The sequence below is a fragment of the Mytilus trossulus genome, chromosome 14 (genome assembly GCF_036588685.1).
Source record: "Mytilus trossulus isolate FHL-02 chromosome 14, PNRI_Mtr1.1.1.hap1, whole genome shotgun sequence".
Classification (NCBI taxonomy): Eukaryota; Metazoa; Mollusca; class Bivalvia; order Mytilida; family Mytilidae; genus Mytilus; species Mytilus trossulus.
Window position 1 is genome coordinate 59,827,921 of NC_086386.1, and position 25,046 is coordinate 59,852,966.

Here is a 25,046-nt window from a genome sequence, read left to right on the forward strand (position 1 = left end):
CTTTGCTTTTTTTTCATGGTATCTATGCCTTTGAATATTTATAAATATTTATAGATATTTGTCCAAGGCAACAGAATGCATTGACAGTAGTAGCGATGTTTGTAATTGGAATCCAATTTGGTATGTATTCAAGCTCCCGCCGTGTTAAAAAGTATGCATCTGTTGTCTGCTCTTTGGTCGTCTTGTTGTATCTATCACACATATTCCGTTTTCATTCTCAACTTTCTCTTAATTTAGATAATTCAATTAGACCATTGCAGGCGTACAGTTTTCACGTTACAAAGTAAGCAAACGGGAAAGAAAAACAGCACAATCAAATATACATTCATCACTAGTTTAGCAAAAAGTGAAATCACAAAAAAAGTCCCTAATCAAATGGCAAAATCAAATGATAAACCCATTAAACGAAAGGACGACAACTGTCATATTCCTGACTTGTTACATGCATTTTCAAATGTAGAAAATGGTGGATTGACTTTACACAATTGTTTATGCAATGTAGCATTCCATGAAACCCCCGAGTTGTCAACATATTTGAAGTAAGGTGAAAATTAATAAATTAAGAATTTTAAATTGATACTATAAGCCGGTAGACCATCCATTAAGAATGAAAATAAGCTAAAAATATTGATAGGTTTTGAGATAATTGAGATTTAAAATAAGGCGGGGAAAAAACTGACTCTGACTTTTACCTTAATAAAATTAACGGTACCAATTTTCTTGCACCAGATGCGCATTTCGACAATACATGTCTCTTCAGTGATGCTCGTGGCCAAAATATTTGAAATCCAAAGCTTATATAAAAGATGAAGAGCTATAATCCAAAAGGTCCAAAAGGTATAGCCAAATCCGTGAAAGGAATCAGAGCTTTGCATGAGGGAGATACATTCCTTAATTTATAATAATTTCTAATATTTTGTAACAGCAAATTTTAATAACACAAAAAATCCGTATTTTCATGCCAGTACCGAAGTACTGGCTACTGGGCTGGTGATACCCTCGGGGACTTATAGTCCACCAGCAGAGGCATCGACCCAGTGGTAGTAATACAATTAACGGTACCAATTTTCTTGCACCAGATGTGCATTCCGACAATACATGTATCTTCAGTGTATTTGCATTGATTCTATTTGGGTCTCAAAACAAAAGAAAGAAAATCAACAATCTTCTAAAATTTTAGTAAATGACCTTTCATGAGCTATTAGGGCTTATATAAAAAAATAAATGGGTGTTATGGAGCAAAATATTTTACACTGTATTGTATTGAAAAACACTAAGGAGTCCGAACATCTGACACAAATTCCAAAACCTCATCTAAGTACATCCTTAAAAGAAACTATCACGAATCTGTCATTAAGTTAAAGGTCAATTTCACCTAATTCCTTAAACATTTAGATATCTTAAAAAACACGTTATAACGAAATATGTAGGCTGTGTATTATCACAGCAGCATTTGGCATATATTTAAAGATTATCCATACACTATTGTCAGATTGATCCAAATGGCAATATAAGAAACATATTGAGTACAAATAGTGTTTGTTTACACTTGTTTATCCAACAATTTAATCGTAGGGCTTGTATGTTTTGTTTATAAATCACTGACCGTTCCGATTGTTTTTTTTAAATAGAAATTAGTTTCCTCAAACCGATTGGAAATTGCCCAAAAAACAATGCATCTACTCAATTTAGAAGGAAGATATCAGGATACTTCATTTGTTCATCATAAAAACCTAAATATATACATATAAAGTGTACTTATACTGCTATTTTTCAGTCCTTCTCTGTATTTTGGTATGTCACATACTATTTTTGTTTGTTCTAATCCAGAAGAAAATATAGATCATATATCATTTGACAAACTGTATATAAACTAATCAATTGTTACGGGATATTTATCAAAATTTTAATGTTTGTTTGTATAGTTTTGTCTCATCCACATATATTTGAATTAATCTGTTTGTCTTTAATAACAAGGTAAATGTGTTGCCATAACAATTGCATTTGACTTACTTATGTAGCAACACGTTAGCTTGAATTGTTCAACTGGTTTTTTTTTATTTCGTAAAATCTCCAATAGACAAGGATTTTCTTTTTTCAAATGTACTCTGTGAACATAAACCATGCAAAAGCTAAATTCATCGTATGTTTATTGTTAGTGTTTCACTATGAGCATACTGGCCTCATACATTTATTAAGAACACATTTGCACACCTAATTGAATTGCCTTTTAACATGTCGAAATACGAATTCACAAGTATTAACTCTTTTATGTCATATTTATTTAACAACAAACAAAAGGACGATGTCAATTGGACCTGTTTTAATACTATAACTTCCCTTAAATTTTTGCTAGATTTGAGTTGTGTCCGCTATGTTTATTCCTTATATGGTTAAGTTATCTGGAAATTACTGTGCGCGCCTTATTCAGACTTGTTTCTGTATTGTAATGAGTTAGTATTTATTACTAAAATTTAGTTAGACCATTTGATACATTAACTGATACAAAAATGTTATACCACTTTTAGATATTTGGATGATATATTGGCTCTCAATCATGACGGTTTCAGTATATACAATAACAAAATTTTATTCTGCTGAACTGTCTTTGAGTGAAACTTCTTTTAACAACGAAGACTGTCCTTTCCTGGATCTTGATATCTATATCGATAATAGAGAGAATAATACCGAAATTAATGATACAAAGATGATTTGTAATTTCATATTGGTTATTTTGTATTGTAAGATGGTGGCGTTTCTTGTCCCAATGCTATGTTGTTTATATATATCTAAATGTGTGCGATGTGCACGTGTATATATTAACGTATTATAGATTTTACAAACGAAATATCTCTATAACTGAATAACTATTACACCAGAGATTTCTTTATCAGAAACAAGTCAACAAATTTACTAAATTTTATTATCGATACAAGAATTTCGTTTGTAAATATAACTCAGTATGCAGGCATTGTATACGTTTAGGTATTTCAAATCCAAGCTTTAATTGTTAAAATTACAACGCACAAAAATGTCGGCATTGGCCTCAAAAGCTAACCAAACCTTTAAACATATTTTTTTTGAAGGAAAAAAGTTACGATACTGTTGATATGTCATTCACAATGGTTTATTTTACTATCAATATTTAATCACTCATAGGGTCTTTGCATCAGAAAAGACCCCGTTGTTCTTAAACCATTCATCGACGTGATACGTATAATTATCTTCTCAATTTTTTTATGATGGTAAAATATTTAAGCTCTAACGGGAATGGTTGTGTTTAATTTTCCTATGTTGAAGACATAGTGTTACATTCAGTTTAATTGAGGTCTGGATCTGATATGTTTACAACTACTTCTGGTCCTTTGTAAACTCGTGTATCATGGTCAATTTGCTTAGTTTCTTTTTTTACCTATTCTGAAATCTGGCTCGAACATCTTTCAAACAGAGTAAAATTATGCGTTTTGTTGTGTGATTGTTCGTTTGACTTTGAAATGGAAGGGTTGAGTTCTAACAAAACATCCTGTTTTTTCGGCTGTCCGAGGCCAGGAGCCCTTGACCTTTGTTATTCTTGTATATTTTTATATTTTCACTACGCACTTGAGAAATATATGGTATGAACATATCAGAAATATAATTTTGTTTTAGATGTTGTAATTGATCTTTAAAATTTGTAAACATCCACATCTGCTTGAAATCACCGGCTGAACATACCTCATTTTCCTATAGGCCATCTTCTACTGTAGGAAGGAGGGTGGTAACATTTTAATAAACTCTGTATGGATGGGATATTTTTATTGTCCTTTTTTGGTTAATACCATCAACTTTTTAAAACAATGAACATGAGATTCAGGCCGTTACAGTTGTTTCCAACTGAGACAAATATACATTAAAAACCAAGGAATACTGTTTTACATATATAGAGAGAGCATAGTTCGAGACATTTTCGACAAAAGGTAATGTTAATATAAAAAGAATGTGGTAGGATTGCCAATGAGACATCTCTCAAAGTGACCAAAATGATACACCAAAAAAAAACGAAAAATAATATGTAACACAAAAAAAACCGACAACCACTGAATACAGGCTCCTGACTTTGGAAAGGCACACACACACACACATAATGTCGCGGTGTTAACTATGTTCGTGGGATCCCAATCCTCTCCCTTACCTGAAACACTGGTGTAACAGTACAACATAGTTACGAACTAAACAAATCAGTTGAAAAGGCTTAGCTCATCAAAAGAATACAAACAGAAATCCATCTAACAAAAACGTGCCCGGGTACTTGTATCCCAAAAACAAAAAGACACTTATAACAGATTTGCGAGTACTCGCTGTTACTGACAGTTAGTTTGAAGCCACTTACAAGAAATTAAGAAAATATGCATCTAAGACTTAAGTCTTTTTATACCTGATCCCATTAACGTGAATGTCTTTCAGAAATAAACACAAATTAGCCAGCCAGTGTGTAACAACATATATGCATATTGTTATTGATCATAATTCAAAATTCTTCTTCAGATATAAAAATGATGAGAGTCAGAAAAATGAAGACATGGTCAGTATAAATTGTTTTTTATTCTATTCGATTTCGTTTTAATTGGTATATATTTCTCAGCAAATATATATTAGGTTTCTTTTTTAAAAGCCAGTGTTACAAAGAGACGAATGATATTAAACTAACAATAAACGACGGCATCGTCAGACCAATAGTAAATAATGGTATGATTTATAACAAATGTTTCTACAACTGTTTGTTTATAATTTGACTGATTCAAAAGAAATATGTTATTGTTTAAAAAATTCAAGTTCCTTTATATCATTATATACATAAGCTTTTTAATTGTTTCGGTGTGTCCCACTTTAAGCGTTCTTAAAGAAGGTTAATACAGAAAATCGCTTCCAACTCATTAAATGCATAACCTTTTTGTTCAACATGTAAAAAATTCCTATCTTGTTGCATGTTGTATTCTGAATACTCCTATCTCTTTAATATAAGCACCCAAAATCATCTTGGTTTTTTTTTAGTTGAAAGATGTATGTGTGTGTGCAGTTTCTACTCGTGTGCTGTGAAAATAACTAATTGTAAAGAAATTATGTTAGAAGGATATTAGATCCAGTCCTTTTCGTTGAAAATGGATGTTGAATATGTCGCAAGGTCAAACTGATTGAGGACGGACAAATAATAAGATGTTCCGGCTTAAATTTACGACATCGTATAAGTGTTGATGTTTATACTATGTACGGACGTTTCCGCAAAATGTTCAGAAATTACATATAGACAGATGGCCTCACGTTGACGTTTCATATATTCATATTAAAAAAGTATTGATTTTATGATCTACTTATATTCTTAAAGTTTGAATCAAAATTGCTCTCATCACATATGGAACTTATTGACCTGTTATAGTGTGCTATTTTAGATTTTGTACACCTATTACATGTTATAGAAAACTTTTATATGTTATATAAGTAAATGTTGGCATTGGAATAATGTAGATTTTTTTCTTTAGACCTTATGTTTTGTAATGCCCTTGAAATGTTTTTTTTTTATTATTATTTCTCTATTAAAAGTACAATTAATTAATATCCAAACAAATTGCTATAAACATGATAAAAAGTGTGCATAAGCTTATATGTAATTACGTTTTTTTAGATTTAATTTAACTTTGTTGGTACATGTTAATTTAATAGTGAACAAATCATACATGTTTCATGTGCTCAAATAAATGGCATTGCGAATAAAGTTGTATGTATAAACATAGTTGATTTATTTAGATGTGTTTTTTATACTATCTGAATTTTCATATATTCATTACTACAAATAAATCACAGAATTATTGTTGAAAACGTTGTTGTTTGCTACACAATCAAGACTAATCAAACAGAAACAAAACTGTACGCCAAAAGTCTCCTTAACAACATTTATATTCGATTATGGGATAAAGTAACTTCGGAACCGTAGCTCTTAAGTCCTTCTGATTATTTTTGTATTTCAAAACATAGAGCTAAGAATTTTTCTTGAAGTCACAAAGAGAATCAATATGGCTAAACAAAAAAGGCGATGCGTGTACTCAAATGGAAATAATCAAATAACACCATCATGGAAATGAATATTCAAACATGAAAAGATACATCATGTCCTAGAAAAGTTTATAACAAAACGAACTATATACATTGACAGGCTTTACGGAGAGGATAAACAATACATTGTTTAAGAAAATAAGGACGATCTGAACATTTTGTAATAAAAAAGATCCGTAGCTCTATATATGGTCAATAAATAGTAAAACAAATCATATGGACTTAAGAGCTATGGTCTACAGCTTACGGAAAGTTGATCTACAAGTTGGAGGTATGTTCCTCTGTGATAGCTATTTTATACAAAACGAAACTTCTTTATCTAATTTTATTGACGAATAAAGGTATACGATTCGTACAATTACTAATTAGTGTAGTGTAGTTAAATAAACATTTTATAACTAAGGGAGTGTTTTGTAAAGAGCCGTCAACTCAAATACGATTCATTTAAACTAATTGGGTCGTTGTGTAATATCGGAGGATACCACCAATGACCAATTTAAGACTGTTGTTAGATTCTTTATTATTAGTCGTCATTTACATTCGTTCGGTTACTGATATCTTAAATCATATAGTAACGTGTATACGAATGGAGCAACTTCCTGTCAGAAGATATAATGTGCATTGCACAGATATCGTTAAACAAAGATAATTAAACCATAACATTATACATGATGTCCTTTCGATATGCTTTTCTAGATTCATCATTATCAGGAACGCATATTTTGGCATATTTTGTTCCAATTCATACGGGTATCTTCATTGCACTTTCAAATCTAAGAGCAAATTCTAATTTTGTATGAATATCATATATAGGCGGATTCATTCTTATTATGAATTTATAAAAAAGAATACAGAGATAAAGAAGTATCATCATGATGTGAAAATCAACAAAATTCAACTTGTTATGCAACCATTGTGTTGCAATGACAGATTTTTAAACAATTATAATTGTTGATCTTCCTTGATTGTCACCACCTTGTATACCCCTTTCTGAGTTGTTTCCTTTTCTTTTTTCTCTCCTATAATACGTCACTGTAGACGAGGCTAACACCATAATAAGTGCCAGTGATCCAGTGCACACAGTATACAGAAAAACATTGTTAACTTTGTCTAAAACATAGAAATAAACCAGAAATCAATATAATAATCACTTTGATTGGTTGGATTGATGTACTTTTTTGTAAGAAAGAGGTAAAATAAACAATGGCTGTTATGTAATTTCAATTTGTTTAACAATAAATGATCGATTACTTACATGTCGAAAAAATACTAGAGCACAATTATGCAATTACGTAGGTTATTCTTTTTTGTTTTAGCGACAGTCAAAAATTTGTCTTAAACATGCACTATGTTGGCTATGCTATTTTCTGTTCGTCTTTGTTTTAACGAGTTGTAGACCATTATTTCATAATTTCTATTAAAAACACAATGCAAGTAAATATCAATCGGCAAAAAAAAATTATACAGTTGTAAAATCTTACTACAGTTTTTCTTTGGTTTTCATTTCTGTTTCCACAAGCAAAGTGTATATTGATCAATCTAGCTGTTTTTGAAATGTCTTTTTTCAAGTTTTTGACTCGCTTGTTTTGAAATTCGTTGGCCTTACAAACCATACGATTTGTTTGGGTAAGTCCCATATCAAAACAAAACTAATCTAATACATGTATGTAATCGTTTAAATAAATTTTGCTGCCTTTTTTAACGGCATTTGTCATTCGAATTTGTGTTGTGATCTTTTGGTTGAGAAAAGCAGTGAGCAGTTTCGTTTATTGTAATGTGATATTAAGAATGTGTTATTCTAAGGACGTAGGATAATTTTTTTGTACATAACAGATTTACCTTCATCCCCATCTCCGCCTGTCGGATATTTTGTTGTTTGACTATTTGTTATTGTCATTGCTTTCTCTCTGCTATCTTTTGTAGTGTTAACCATGTTATCGGTAATGCATCCTAAGACGTTATGGCAGCTGTAATATTTATAAAATTATAAGCTATAAACTGTTTTCCATTCGCGTCATGTGTTTTAGCTTTTTTACTATGCCATTTGATTGGGGACTTGTTTCTTTGAATCTTCATTGTAGTTCCTTATTTTAATCATTTTTTTTTTTTTAGGTTTATAAAACTTACCTGTATATTGTTTTTTTTAAATTGTTCTTTATCCGCCAAAAAATGTTAAACGTGTAAATGATTGAAAAACACGGATCTAGATTCAAAACTGTGATGCCACACTTTCTAAATAATACATCTGAAAGTGTGTAAACGCTGACATTGATCATGTTGATATGACAAACATGTTGTTGATTCGGAAAATGTTTGGAACAAATCTATTCAAGTTCGGAAAGGATATCTATAACAAATTTAACGTTTCCCAGAGTTTTGTAAGAATGATTCATTGGTCGTGAATTGTTTAAATGAGACTGGAATTGATAAATTCATTCTGTAATTCACGTAAATTGAGTAAAAATAATGTTTCATTAAGACTTCTTATTTGTTGAAAAAGGACATCAATCTTATTCATTGTTGTTCCTTTTTTTACTTTAAACTGTCCTTTATTTACCACGATCCAAGATATTGGTGGTTTCTTTTTAATGAAATCATAAAATTTAGTACATATAAACACCATAAAAAGCGGTTAAAGATCATTGCATCATACCTTGACAACGAATAACCGCCAGAAAAATTGACAATCCAGAAAAGAGTGTTAATTCAAAAAAACTTAAAACGAAACGATGAGCAACTGCCTAGTGGGTGTTTATTATCACTTAAATTCACATTGTGTATGCTTTAAATATACTATAGTTTAGCGTTATATCAAAAGTATACCTAAAAGATAAATTTTCATTAAACAGCAACAGATAAAAGAAAAATAGCTTTTGATTCATATAGTTATTGACTACGCAAAACAACCATTGTCATTTATCATGCTCTTATTCGAATCTAGACCTCAAAAATTTCCAAATGGTCAATGTAAAAAAGCTTTCTAAAAAATCAACATAAAAAGTAAATGCATTTCATGACTGGCATTATTGCGCCTGTACCAAGTCAGGGGACTCTGGCCTTTCTTTGTTTTGTTAATCTTGTATGTTTTTAATTTTAGTTCATTTATATATTATGGAGTTCTTTTTCACTAATTAAGTGCACGTTTTTGTTTAGGGGCCATCTGATGCCCGCTTCAGGCAGCAGGATTTTCTCTCTTCGATGAATGTTAATTGATAGTTAGTCGCTTTGTTCTGCTCTTTAGTCTAGTTGTTATCTTTTTGATATATACCTCAATTCCATTCTCCATTTGATACTTTACATATCTAACATAATAAAATTGAGAAAGGAAATGGTGAATATGTCAAAGCGACAGCCTATTTGCTAGTTAAATTCGATAGGTCGTGATTGCAAATGAAGAAGTTATGGTATCTAGACCAATGAAACGTGAGTTCTTATCAACAGCAAAGCAAAATTTCACCAATTGCGTTCAGATAAATTTTATTGCAAACCTTTCATACATTTCACATTTGCAGTACTGCGCACACTTCCTCCCAAAACTATGACTTGAACAGGGCTTACATGGTTCACCATGAACTGATAAAAAACCTATTTTACATTCTACAAAAATGAAAAGATATGATAACGTAATATCGTATTATTTGATTTATCATAAACATTTTAAACGACTACACATAACCACTTTATTTTTATACATTCGGAAAGAAATAAATATTTAAAATGTTACATGCATCACATGCTATTGGAAGTAAAGTTGTACTTCTGAAGGACACCTACGGGTGCGGAAATTCTCGCTACATTGAAGACCCATTGGTTGCCTTCGGCTGTTGTCTGCTCTATGGTCGGGTGGTTGTCGCTTTGACATATTCACCATTTCCTTTCTCAATTTTATTGTACATTCTTTGTTATAAAACCAACCCTGTATATTTTTCAACAGATGTGTTTTTTAGTACAAACATTTTTAAAATTGCACAAAACCTACTACCGGATCTTAAACGTATCTTACATCAATTGCATTCATGAACATGTACACATTTATACGTTCAGTAATTTCAATGACTCTCGAATCAGAAAAGTTAAACTTGCTAAACAAAGTACAAACATACATGTACAAATATATATATATTTTAGGTCAGTCATTTTGTGGTGTCTATTTGTTGTATGCATCTCATCATTTTTTTAACATGTCAAAGGTACAATGCGTTATTAATTTACCTCTGCATCCAGCATTTAATCTTTCAGAATTGTCACAGCAAAAATAAACTTTATTGTTTATTGAATGGTGTCTCTCTGTATTGCTGAAAAGAAAATGGCTGTAGTGTATGTGGTTTATATTTCAGATAAAAAATACCATGATATTTATCAGTTTCTAAACGCATCAATCCCGGGAGACTATAGTTGCAAAGCAATATTTCAACAATATATTGCTTGTATCACTATTGAATCGCCGTATTTGTACCAAGAAGGATATTTCATTTGTTTTTTCATCCGTAATAACCAATAACTTTTATTTTATTCTATTAGATAGAAAGGAGCAATAACCCCAATCAAATCATCTCTGTTAGTTCAGTTTCAGTTTCATACAAAGCTTTGTAATTAATATATTACTTTGTAACGCATGTAATGATACAACCATATGTTTGCATAAATTCAAAAAAAAAATAATCTCATACTCAATACTTTGCAGAATACAGAAACTTAAATTTACCTTTTGTTATTTATTTTGTAACACATATTTCCATTAACCATATCAAACATTTCTAAACAGCATGCAATAGTTCCTATAATCAACACAAGGTATAAACAGGCAGCCATGGTTAAACATAAAAAAAAGTTTTTTAGTTGTAATTCTAGGAATTTTATTTGTTTCCTGATGTTAAGTTCAAGTTATAAAAACTAATTCAATGGCACGATACATATCCGGTTATACAACATGATATTATCATTTAATTCAGCTTGTATTTAGGTAATCTAAGTAAAAAAACATTCTTCAAAAACACGGCAAAGACCTGGTATATATCAATTCAAATGGCAGGAAGAAATACAAATAAATATCTCGAAACTGAAAGCGACTGTCAAGACCAACAGCCTTTGATTATTACTAACAAATGTGATCATCTTGTCAACATGCATTAACAACGTTGAGCAATCGGTAGAGTTAAATGTTATTTGTCATCGCGGTACCGATCCTCATTCAAATTTGCAAATTCAAATTGTTAGTCTCCTGTATATTAGTGTTTTATTGCTTAAAAATATATGTCAAACCTTAATGTGTTTGTCACTTTTGATACAGTGATAAGTCGTCATTGGTCTATTCTTCTGTTCTATATCGAATACTTAACTGTAATATGTATTTTATACAACTGTAATGCAAGAGAGAAGTTTAGCTATTATTAAACCAGGTTGAATGCAATATTTTTAATAAATGAAAATATCTGTTCCTAGTCAGAAATATCCATGTTTTTTATATGTTTGAGCTTTATTTTGCCATTTGATAAAGGACTTTCGTTTTGAATTTTTTGCACGGTTTTATATAATTGTTTTTATTTACCTTTTTTGTCTTCAGGCAGCGATTTCCCTTTAATTTCAAAGCTGATATCTCTTTTGAATTAAACGATAATCTATTTATGAAACCGTATATTGAAATACGATGTATTTAACCTGTTGATACCATCTTAAATGTTATCTATAAAACATGGCGACACAATGTTATGAAAATCGTTAAAAATTGACTATAAGGGACATTAACTCCTTAGGGGGTTCAATTGACCATTTCGGTCATGTTGACTTATTTGTAAATCTTACTTTGCTGAACATTATTGCTGTTAACAGTTTATCTCTATCTATAATAATATTCAGGATAATAACCAAAAACAGCAAAATTTCCTTAAAATTACCAATTCAGGGGCAGCAACCGAACAAAAGGTTGTTCGATTCGTCTAAAAATTTCAGGGCAAATAGATCTTGACCTGATAAACAATTATACACAATGTAAGATTAGCTCGTAATGCTTTGGTTTTTGAGTTATAAGCCAAAAACTGCATTTTACCCCCATGTTCTAATTTTAGCCGTGGCGGCCATCTTGGTTGGTTGACCAGGTCACGCCACACATTTGTTAAACTAGATACCCCAAAGATGATTGTTGCCAAGTTTGGATTAATTTGGCCCAGTAGTTTCAGAGGAGAAGATTTTTGTAAAAGATAACTAAGATTTACGAAAAATTATTAAAAGTTTACTATAAAGGGCAATAACTCCTAAAGGGGTCAACTGACCATTTCGGTCATGTTGACTTATTTGTAAATCTTACTTTGCTGAACATTATTGTTGTTAACAGTTTATTTCTATCTATAATAATATTCAAGATAATAACCCAAAACAGGAAAATTTCCTTAAAATTACAAATTCAGGGGCAGCAACCCAACAACGGGTTGTCCGATTCGTCTGAAAATTTCAGGGCAGATAGATCTTGACTTATAACTTATAAAAAGGACAAGGTTTACGTACGGCTCAAAATGGCATAAAATTTTATCATAAAAAAAAATTGGTTCGTAAATGGGTCTATTTCAAAATTCTTAATGCTAAATAGTGCAGTTCTTTTCAATGTTTCATATAACAACATAATATTTTTCAAAGTGAACCAATTTGTCAAAATATGACGGTTTTGTACAATTTTCAACCTTGAAAGCTTTAAAAACATTCTGGCCGCCACGTACGATCCAAAATGTGTTGTTACAAAACGATTCCAAATATTTTATAGAATTCATCAATATAAAATATTTTTTTAATCGTGGATTGAGGCTAGAGTTAATTATGCCCCCCCCCCCCCCCAAAAAAAAAAATAAAATATGGTCTTCTTTACCAAAACTGACAAGATAGGAGATCATATCTTTATTAAGCATACCTTTTTTTTTTTTTATTTATTCTTGTATACGTGAACTGTATGCCGGAATCAGATGTTTTTGTTGTATTCTTATATATATAAATGTAAATATATTGCTTAGAAGTTTTTTAATCCTTGTCTAAGTTCAGCTTTCAAGCCAACAAAAATATGCAAAATTGAGAATGGGAATTGGGAATGTGTCAAAGCGACAACCGAAGACCTCTAATGGATCTTCAATGTAGCGAGAAACTTCAGCTGGCCCCTAAACAAATATGTATACTAGTTCAGTGATAATTGACGTCAAACTAAACTCCGAATAATACACAAGAAACTAAAATCAAGAATCATACAAGACTTACAAAGGCCAGAGGCTCCTGACTTTGGACCGGCGCAAAATTGCAGCGTGGTTAAATCTCAACCCTTGCCTTATATCTCTAGCTAATCTAAAAAAAAAAGACACAACAAAACGCAAAATAAAACTCAGTTAAAGAGAAGTCAGAGCCCGCTATCAGAATATGAAATACATGTATTTGGAACAAAGAACTTTAAAGATACCATATCTAATCTCAAATTGAAATAATGCAGACTCAAACTACGTATTAAAACAACCTCACATACCACGAATAAAAACATAATTGAGAATGGAAAAGGGGAACATGTCAAGGAGACAACAACCAAACAAAGTATCAAAAAGCAGACAAAGGCCACCAATGGGTCTTTAACACAGCAAGAAAATCCTGCAACCGTTTCAGCTGTCTCCTATGTAATGGTTTATTTAAATGGACGCCGCACTTAACTCCAAATCATGAAAATAAACTACAACTAAAAATCATAAATAAAGATAAAAATTAAAAAAGCCAGAGGCTCATGACAAAAAAACTTCATGTACTATCAGATACGGACATGCCAACTCTAGACCTAAACTTAACTGACTACTTATTATGTCTCCATCATATAAAAATCAAGCAAAATCCTCAAGTAAGTGGTTTAGTATTATACCATCATAACATACATGTAAATAAACTCATCATAGATACCAGGACTAAATTGTATATATACGCCAGACCCGAATTTCGTTTACAAAAGACTCATCAGTGACGCTCGAATCCAAAAAAGTTTTTAAAAAAAAACTGCTTAATAATATACAATGTAACTTTGAGTGAAATTTCCAAAAAATAGTAATGAACTGCAATAAATATTAAGAAACTGCAATTTTCATTCTCGAAATGGGTTGTTTTGAATCTTTGCAAATGGCTAAAAGGCTATGTTTGTTGGCTAAAAATCTGTGTTCTTAATTAAATGTCTGAATACTTACATATATCTTTTTGAATAACCATGTCATAAAGAAGGAACACTTCGTATCTATGTTGGAAAACTTAATTTTATTTTTTGTTAGAGAAACTGCATTCAGCTTTTCAATAATTCAGCTGAATACAATTTATCTATTAAAGAAAAAAGAAAAGAAAATTCACAACTGTTTTAATATCATCCTGCAATATCACTGAACTAGTATATATTTGTAAAGGGGCCAGCTGAAGGACGCCTCCGGGTGCGGGAATTTCTCGCTACATTGAAGACCTGTTGGTGACCTTCTGCTGTTGTTTTTTTATTTGGTCGGGTTGTTGTCTCTTTGACAGATTCCCCATTTCCATTCTAAATTTTAATAAAAAGAAAAGAAATAATATGTTCGCTATAACTTTAGCATTCCCTTCTTATATATAATACACAATAAATTTATATAATAAAACTAAATTTTTAGCCTACCGAAAATTTGAATTCAAAACTCTTACGGCTAAAATTTTAGCTGCCAAAAAAAACCCTGATTCAATTTACTAAGCTAAAATTTTAGCATTTTTCGCAATTTGAACAAGTTCTCATATTGTTAAAGTTAAAATCTAAAATACTAAAGTTTTAGCTTTTTTTTGCCAAAAAACGAAATTGTATGGTTGATGTTTGTTACAGTAAATGTAAAAGATTTAACTTATAAGGTGTTTTGTACATTATGTCTCAGGAGCGGAGTCATGGGGGGGGGGGGGGGTACGGGCGTCGGAACTCATGGGAACATATGGTTAGACCCCTCACCCTTTTCCCCTTTTGAAAATGGTTTGATCTGCTCCTGTGTCTTGACTTTAGAATACTTAGTAACACATGTACTTGTTTACACGTAGGTTTCAAAAGAAGCACAATAACTGCATTTGCTACCACACGATATTTTCGCTAAATGTTTGTTATCATCCTCCTTTTGTATACTTAAAATTCACATTGTACACCAGGCAGTACTGTATATTATATTTTGTGTCCACATATATTGTATGTCGTTTGTTCTAATGACAATATATAAACCATTAAGATTAGTCAAGACAAACCTAAAGAAGGTTTTTGGCTTTGGACAGGCGAGTGTAGATGTCCCAAATATAATGTATATAAAAACAGAGAAAGAGAAAAAAATTATAACAATCAACAATTGACCGAGCTGTTTGAACATATTTATATATATATCAGCTATGAAACTTGTATATGAGCATATGTGTACTGCAGATACTTTTTTACATTTTCATATACAAGTCAAATATATTTTATTTTATATCATATTTTGTATACTATTGCATTCATTGCATTTGTTGTTTTTAACCAGTACAAAAACACAGCACTTTTACACGGACATAAACTTTTGCTTTTATGTTGCAATCTTGTATCTGACTGCTCCATAGGCTTGCATGGAAAACAGCTGATCTTTGAATATAGAAATATAAAAAATGCTACATATTTTTTCATGATCATATATCGTATATACCAATGTTAAATTGTTATTTGATCGAAGAAAAAGGTTGGATATGCAACGAAGAATGAAAGGGTATTTAACCCTTAAGTTTTATTTTTTGGTTGCTGTTTCTATTAGGCCGCAACACTACGAAAATGGCATGCATTTACGAAGATCTAACAGGATACTGGCTCGGACGTCACCCAGTATAAAAGGATCGAAACAGGCGGCACCATGAACACAGTGTCGTCTGATACGGCAGTTGTCCCCTGATCACCAGACATGACAAATATCCAAAGCATGGCCCTTTAAGATCATGACAGATCACTCTAAACAACACTATATATCCCATTTTGAAATATGAAGCCAAAAGGCTGCAAAACTTGTGAAATTTTGATAACAGACGATCAATTCACTAGCAATTTTACTTAGAAGTTTTATTTAACCATATCAGAAGTAACTGTGATCTGAATTGTAAATCTATAAATGTCATCTACGGCTTTGTATGCGTCGGTGAAAGGCTAAACAAACGCATGTGCGGCCATATATTAGACATTAACCTCTATGCAAGCTACATTCTTAACCAACATTTTAATTAGATTAATCATTCCATCGTTTCTATCACAGTTCGCATTATCGAAAACATATACCATAGGACTAATAATCCTCACCTTGCAACGCCTCTCCGTAGACGGAAAGAAGACTACTTGATTTGACAATTGGGAACGGCGACACCATATGGTTGTAATGACAAACTTGCCGGTATAGGTATTATATCTATACATCACCTATTCTGCATGCTGTCTCTATTAACGACTTGCTAACATTTATACGAAAGCCATTAGATGTTTATCACATATGCACATATATTTGTTTAGCCTTTCACCGACGCATACAAATCCGTAGACAACATTTATAAATTTACAATTCAGATCATAGTTACTTCTGATATGGTTAAATAAAACAGTCTCCGTGTTGAAGGCCGTACATTGACCTATAATGAATTTCTCTTTTAAATTGTTATTTGGATGGAGAGTTGTCTCATTGGCAATCACACCACATCTTCCTATATCTATAAACAATAGTACACATGACACAACGTAGAAGAAAAAATAATAAGCAACACGAACTCAACTAACACTAAGGGGTGATCACCCTTGCCCCGAAAAGGTAATCAGATTCTGCTCCACATGTGGCACCCATCGTGTTGCTTATGCGGTAACATCCGATAAATAGTCTACTTCGGTAGCATATCTTGCTCCATTTTGATATAAATTTAAGGGGCACTAGCTACGAGATATATAAAAAATCAAAAGATTGATTTTTTTTGTTCAATCAAAAATGAAAGTGAATTAGTGAAATAACAATTCGTTTTTTGCAGCCAAAAAGCTTCAATTTTGTCAAATTACGCTAAGAAACATTGATAATTAGGTTTTCACTTGTAAGTGAATGAGTCGACCTTTTTAAATCCGTTTCCATGTGAACTTCAATTTAACCCCTAGCTAGAGATTGACAACCCATGCATTGTAGGTGTACTGGTTATTTAAAGAAAAAGAATGTCAACAATGAAAGTGAAACTACGGTAAATCATTTTATTACTTATTCGATGGACATAAAATCATTCTTATACGGTTAATAGCAATGAGAAACATCTATTTTTAATCTATAAAATAAAATCAAACAGACCTAAAAAAAATCAATTGCACATGTTCGTTTAATCTATTCATATCTGTATTTATGTTTACGTCGCTTATATGGTCATCTGAGGTCAAATCAATAGTTAATTAGATGGCGTCTGGACTAAAATACACACGAAACGAACCTTTATTTTATCTACCCCATGCTCTGTAAACTGCTTATTTTAGACTTTTAATAATGTGGATAAATGTTTTACATTGTTTTAAATCAAATATGAGAATATGAGTCAAATCGGTTACCATGAATTTAACAGGCTAGTGCCCCTTTAACTGTGTGCAAAAGTATCAATGATTCGAAAAACTAAGGACGAAATGCGCGACTGTCATATTAATTTATAATTCTGGTATCGTTGTTAGCTATTCAATACATCTGATATCTAAAATAAAACAGTTATTGTATATATAATGTTCCATTGTAGTAAATGCACAATCATTCAAAAAAGGACAAATGAATAAATACACAATAAACATAAATTTCCAGGAAATATAATTTTTTTTCGTTATCTTATCATTTACAAACATAAAACATCTCTGTTTGGTTTATGAACATTTCAATTGATATAAATCATTACTTCTCCATAAAGGAAAACAATCCTTAAAAATAAATACATACAAACAATGTTCACCTTTGCTATGTTATAGATAATGCATATTTTAAGGGTTTTCTTGTCGTAGAACACACCGAGGGGTGTCAGGATTGATCAAATGAAAGACCGACCGGAGGGAGGTCTTTCTTTGAACAATCCTGACACCCCGAAGTGTGTTCTACGACAAGAAAAACATTAAAATATGCATTATCTGACTTATATACCGTCAAAAAATATTATTTTTTAAAGATTTGTAAAATTTAGTATCCATTTTTGCCGACAACACTAAAGTGGGATATTCCTTTCTAATGCGTTCAGGTTTTAATACGCCCTGCGGATCATTTAAAATGTGAAATAAAACTCACTAAATAATTTAGATATAAACCTTTAAAAATTGTTATCCATACACAATAAAAATATTACTGTAACTGCATGAAGTGAGACACAAATGTATTGTTACCATCCGATAACGATGTATGACAAATACAAGACAAATTGTAAGTTATTGATTGTACCACTTAGCTTATGAAAAAGGGGGAGGGGGTATGTTTTTTTTTTTCTCTATTTGTCATGTTTCTATCGCGGAAAAGTTGTTATTTATTTAACCATTTTACTTAAATCGAATGAAAAATTCAGAAAGATTCTCTTTCGAATAGCAATACATTTTATTAAAAGATAATCAGGATAAAATTATATACCCTCCGCACCCGACCCTTTCGTGAGTTATGTTAATGTAATTCAATAGAATATATGATTATTTTATTAGTTGATCATTTGATAGAGTAAAAGGTGTACATAAAAGATAAGAACTGACACGAAGACGAATATAAATACATGTAGGTCACAGCATGATTTCCTATTCAGTGTGTATCGTTCTGAACATGCATGAAATATTTGCCACTGGACGTTAAGCAAGCAACCAAAAATCAATCAACCTATTCAGTTTGACTCAGTTACATTTTTAAAATCTTACACACGAATATGTTAAATCTAGATTTGTTTTATGAAAGTCTACATTAAAATTCATCTGACATATATGATAATGTTTCTTTATTATAGCGATAAATCAACAAAACTTCACGTTATTTGTTTCTAAAATTAAATTGCGGGACTACAATGACGGTTTCTTTTACATCTATCATCGGTTGAACTTTAGAAAATAAATTTCCAATCGGCAACAAAAAACTATTTATAGACGAATAAAATTTTGAAGTAAATCATAGATTGCATGTTTATCAAGGAAAATAATGACCTCACACAGGTCATTATTTTATGCCTTGGAGCATATACCATTCAAACATGGTATCGTCCGGGTCGATTCTGAAAAAGAATGACCTGTCGTTCTGAAAGGAAATAACTCCATATAGGTATATAAAAAATAATAATAAAATAAAAGTTATAACCAAGTACTGAACTCTATTGAAATGGAAATGATCAGTACAAAAACAAACTTTAGATGTTATTATGATTTTGCTGGACATAATAAATTCATATTGAAGCAGTAACCTGTATACAAAAAAATGCACGGAAAGACTTAACCAAACTTTAAACATTTGTTTTTGCGGTCATTACATACATTTAAAAGTTTCAAAGATAAAAAAAAAATACTGTCTCATTACAGAACGTGTTTATTATTTTTTTCTATTTTAAACATGTCTTCAACTTGTTATACAAATTTCTCTGACTGGTGGCCGTTTTTCACCTTGATAACAATATTGACTGGTTGGTAAATATACAGTATAGTGAAGATAACACAGAACTATCAAGGACTGCAAGCATACAACATCGTACTTTATAAAGTATTCCTTAATCTTAGACTGCATAAGAATGTCCTTAGATCAGTAAATTGTGATTTGCATAAAATAAAAATGTATTGAATTGCTGTTTGATATGTGTTAGCTCATTGCATGCAATCATCTGTATCGAAGTTTATTTTCTTATTTATATTGATGGAATAAAGCTCACTTTTATAACAATAACTGTCGAATAAAAAGTGATGTTTTATGTGGGATTTTAAAAAATATATTACAAAATTTAGTGATCAAACGAATGTAAATATATTGAATTGATCAAAAAGTATTAACAGTAAATTCTATTTGAAAATCAAAATTTTTTCAACTATTATATTGTAGAGAAAGAAAAGAATTTTGGAATTAAAAATGAACTGTAATACAACAAATGTACAGAAAATGACATGAGGAGATATTCTGTAGAATCCATTAAAAGTTGGACTACTTGTATACTTGGTGATTGCAATTAACAAATCTTAACTATTTTATCATGTTTATAATTGTGTTATTTAAAAAGATTTTGAAAAATAAAATTGAGAATGGAAATGGGGAATGTGACAAAGAGAAAACAACCCGACCAAATAAAAAAACAACAGCAGAAGGTCACCAACAGGTCTGCAATGTAGCGAGAAATTCCCGCACCCGGAGTCGTCCTTCAGCTGGCCCCTAAACAAATATATACTAGTTCAGTGATAATGAACGCCATACTAATTTCCAATTTGTACACAAGAAACTAAAATTTAAATAATACAAGACGAACAAAGGCCACAGGCTCCTAACTTGTGACAGGCGCAAAAATGCGGCGGGGTTAAACATGTTTGTGAGATCTCAACCCTCCCCCTATACCTCTAACCAATGTAGAAAAGTAAAGGCATAACAATACGCACATTAAAATTCAGTTCAAGAGAAGTCCGAGTCTGATGTCAGAAAAAGTCTGATGAAAAAGTCTGATGAAAAAGTATGCACAACTATTCTAAAACTGTCGATCACCAAAACGAAAATTAATTTTAACGTAACTACATGAACTGCTGTTCGGGTTCAATTTAATTTTTATCTTTAAAAATAGATTTACTGATAAATCCATACCTCCTTCCTTTAAATGTCTCTCAGAAAAAACGGTTTGGCATGTATTTAGTTTGCAAAACCTGATTATTGCTGATATTCTATTAACTTAAAGTTTTGGTGTGTACCTTAAAGCAAGAAGGATTCTACTGAGGAGATACTTATAAGTTTAAGAGATTTCCTGTATTACTGAGGTAAAAAGAGAGTTTTTATAAAAAAAAAGTGTGTATGAAGAAAAATCTTAAAATAATTATAGCTTTACTCCTACATGCCTTAAAGTATATTAGTAATATATGAAGAAGCAACCTGGCTTAAGAATGTACCTATGTGAAATACAAATTTTAAATTGATAGGTGATGGAACACCTATTTGAAAAATTGATTTACTTTATTCATTGTTATTTGGCGAGTAAAGGCTGATTCGGGACTCCGAAATCAAGATTTGCTGGCATTTGTGTAAATGACATTATATGCGCAAATGAAGTCTAACGTTTACCAAAAAGTGGGTGCTGTGGGGCATTATATTGTAACCTATTTAGAAATTTTAACCAAAAGAATCCAAACATGTGACAAAAAAACATAAACCTCACCGAATTCGCAGTACATCATAAAAGTGAACATTAACATTAAAAACTGAGGCTTAATACATGTTATTTATTCTGCACCGCTGATTTTTTTTTTCTCTCTATGAATAATTGAACTATACTATTCCGTTTATTTTCAAGGGCAACATACAACGCAGATTGCCCTATATCATTTAGAATGTTTATATCAGCTCCCGTGTCGAGCAACAATGTTACTATTTCTAAGTGTCCTTTTGAACATGCTTCAAACAAAGGACTGCGATGGTCAAGTGTGCATTTATTTATGTCAATATTTTCTTTCATAGACAGTAGAAGACATACTACCTCCGATTGATTTTCTTGACAAGCAATAAACAGGGGCGATTTTCCTTCTGCTGTGCACATGTTTATGTCTGCATTTTTCTTTAATAATTCGGCAACAATTTTTGTGTTTCCTTGTTGACAGGAAATATATAATGGTGATAATGTTTTATAATTACACTTATTGACGTTAATGTCAGTTGTAAGAAGCATTTTGACAACTTCTAAATGTCCATGTTCACATGCCGTAAAAAGGGGCGATACATTCCGGAATAGATTGACATCTGCATCATGCTTGATAAGTTTTTCAACTATTCCAGCATATCCTTCTTGACAGGCTATAAGTAACGGTGTTGCGCCTGAATAACTTCTTTTATTTGTATCTATTTTTTCGTTTAATAAAGTATTCACTGTTGTTAAATGACCGTTTTGACACGCAATATAAAGTGGGGACGACCCATCTTTAATACATAAATTAACATCTGCACCTTCATCGAGCAGAAGTTTGACTACATCCGCGTGTCCCTTCTCGCATGCCAAAAATAATGCAGATACTCCACTACGGGTGCAAAAATTTACATCAGCAAACTTGTCCAGCAAGAAAGACACGACAACTGTATTGCCTTTTTCGGAAGAAATCATTAGAGGTGTGATTCCTTCATCTGAGACATAATCTGGATTCTTGTCGATATCCAATAAAAGTTGAACGATGGCATTATGATTAAATTGACAAGCAACATGCAGAGGAGTTTTGCCATCTGTATCGTCCAAGTATATATATGCTCCTGCATTTAGTAACTCAGTGACAACATCTACATTACCTTCTTTACAAGCCAATAAAATAGGTGATGCACCATCATATCGACATTCATTTACATCAGCATCGTTGTTTATTAACCAACTGACAATTTTTGTGTAACCTTTACTACAGGACATTGTCAATGGTGTTTCTTTCAATTCAATGGCAATAACATTTGCAAGATGTTCTTTTTTACTTTTACTGCTTTGATCATTAATGTAACGAATGAGTGTTCCTTGAAAACTTTCATCAATAAAGTTCTTACTGGAGAATACGTTAACTACTTCTCGGTTTGACCAGTCGTTCAATAGTCTTTCGAAATACATTGGCAAAACATCTTCAGAAATCAGAATTTCATATTCATTCGATTTGGCCAAATATTCATTGAAAATAAATCTTTGCATTATAACGTTTGTTTGTGCATGATTTATAATACTTTTAATAATTTTTTGTGCAAAGAAAAATAATAAAAAATCAAACAATCTATCATGAAATGTAGAAAAAACGCCATTTTTCTTTTTCAAAACAAAATCATCTAATGAGTTTAATGCTTTTAGTACATCAAGCCTAGATGTAGATGATGACACACGACAGGCCTCACAAGTATCCTTAAAAACAAGTTCTAACTCATCAGGTATTTCACCAATAAAAAATGCTTCCTCTAGGTGATTATTAAACATAACACAAAGAGCTAACGCACAATACTTTACAGCATCCCTTTCATAGATTAGTTCGTCTATTTGACTTTTAAATACCAAATACGGGGTTATGGCAAATTCTTTTACAATAACGTCTTGCTTATGTTTCTTGTTTATGTGATAATATAAACTGCATAAAAGGGGAAAACATTCAGATTTTTTATAAACTTGATATATATTATCAGTAAATGAAATAAACTGGATATTATACACATCAGCAATTTTTCTAAGGTCCTTTTCTGAATAGTTATAGGTGTCTTCAGATAGATCACATATGCACGAATTGAACTGTTTCAATTTCTGAAACTGTGAATCTTGTAAAACTCGATGGCGACATGCAACGATTAGTTTTACGTTGTTTTTCTCTAGCATCCTTTTTATATATACTTCCCACGAACTCCATAGCTGAATATCATAATATTCACAATCATATCGGCCACAAATATTCTCCACACAAAACACTATTTTTTTTAAAGGACAATATATTTGTTTGATATACACCGGTGTAGTGATAGGATAAATTTCATACTCTTCTTCCTCAAAGGCGAGAACCACATTTCGCATGATGGAAGTTATTCCATTACCATCATCTCCAGTGATCAAAATGCAGTTGTATTTTTTAGCACATTCTAGTACTTTTTCAAATGCAGATGTTTTCACAAAAACGTTACTTTTGTCTCTCCAACTGTCAAGCGTTCGACTTCTTTGATCTAAACAAAAAGTACATAGAAGAATGTAAAAATAGTCAGTTCATTATTCAGAATAGAACCTCGTGTACATACAGCATATATCATAATTGGATTGGTCTGGTACCATTATTTCCATTGGTTAACTCTCCAATTAACGATGCTGCCCACACTATTTTCGTTATCTTTATTGTGATCTACTCATTAGCGATACGGATGCATATAATCAAGGGGTTTCAGCAAAATGAGATTGAAAAAAAAAAAAAATCTGTTCTAATAAAAACTAAACGAAAATAGTGAGTAAAAGTTTTGAAAATGTTGCTTTAATGCATGAGCTTGTTGTATTAACGTAAGCGGTAACCATTGTAACCTTAACGTCAAACGAATGAAAACTCTCTAGATGAAGACTATAACGTTTCGTGTACGCTTCAAATTCGTAAATATAAACTAAATTACCAAAAAAAATTATTATTAAAATTTGCAAAAAGGTTTGGATTAGTTTATAATGATAGGCACACTTTTTCTAGAGGTTATTGATATATAGAAATGGTCGCTTACTCACAAAAAGTGTACATAAAAATCCTTAAGCGCAACAGATAAGACATCAATAATCCTATCATAAATGCACATCACTACAAAAGGTTTTAAAGTCGAAGTAAGTTTTTTACCTTTTGATTTGCTATAAAATTCTTATATTTGTTTCATTTTAATTATTTTTTGTGTGAAATCATAAAAACCTGTAGCTGTGAAATTATTTTACTGATTTGACACTTAATATCACATTTCATTACAAACATACTAACTGTTATTCTTAATAACTAAAAGACCAAAAAGACACTTATAACAATGCATAGTCAGGTTATAAGTTATCAGCATTTTGTGCGTAATTTAGAAAAGACACTATTCAATTGTCTTTAGAAATGAAATCCAAAGGATTTCAATGATCATATAACATAATACAAACATTAGTGTAAAAATGAGTTGACAAGCACAACATTGCGCAATCAATCGCATTATAATAAAAAAAAAATCTATATCTGAAGGTTTGTTTGATTTTGAGTTTGAGATTTTAAATCATTGTTTCATCTGTATAAGAGTGATTTTTGTGGATTGAACCAG

At 31.3% G+C, this 25,046-nt stretch overlaps 1 protein-coding gene across 1 annotated transcript; it reads right to left on the bottom strand.

Moving 5' to 3' along the window:
* Nucleotides 1-21,510: 21,510 nt before the first annotated feature.
* On the bottom strand, nt 21,511-22,947 carry LOC134697933 (ankyrin repeat domain-containing protein 29-like). Its single transcript, XM_063560219.1, has one exon. The coding sequence runs from the start codon at nt 22,945-22,947 to the stop codon at nt 21,511-21,513; it is 1,437 nt and encodes a 478-aa protein (XP_063416289.1).
* Nucleotides 22,948-25,046: the final 2,099 nt, after the last annotated feature.

Bases quoted from the DNA above. Each gene is read 5' to 3' on its own strand.
- LOC134697933 (XM_063560219.1), bottom strand. From the start codon at position 22,947: ATGCAAAGATTTATTTTCAATGAATATTTGGCCAAATCGAATGAATAT.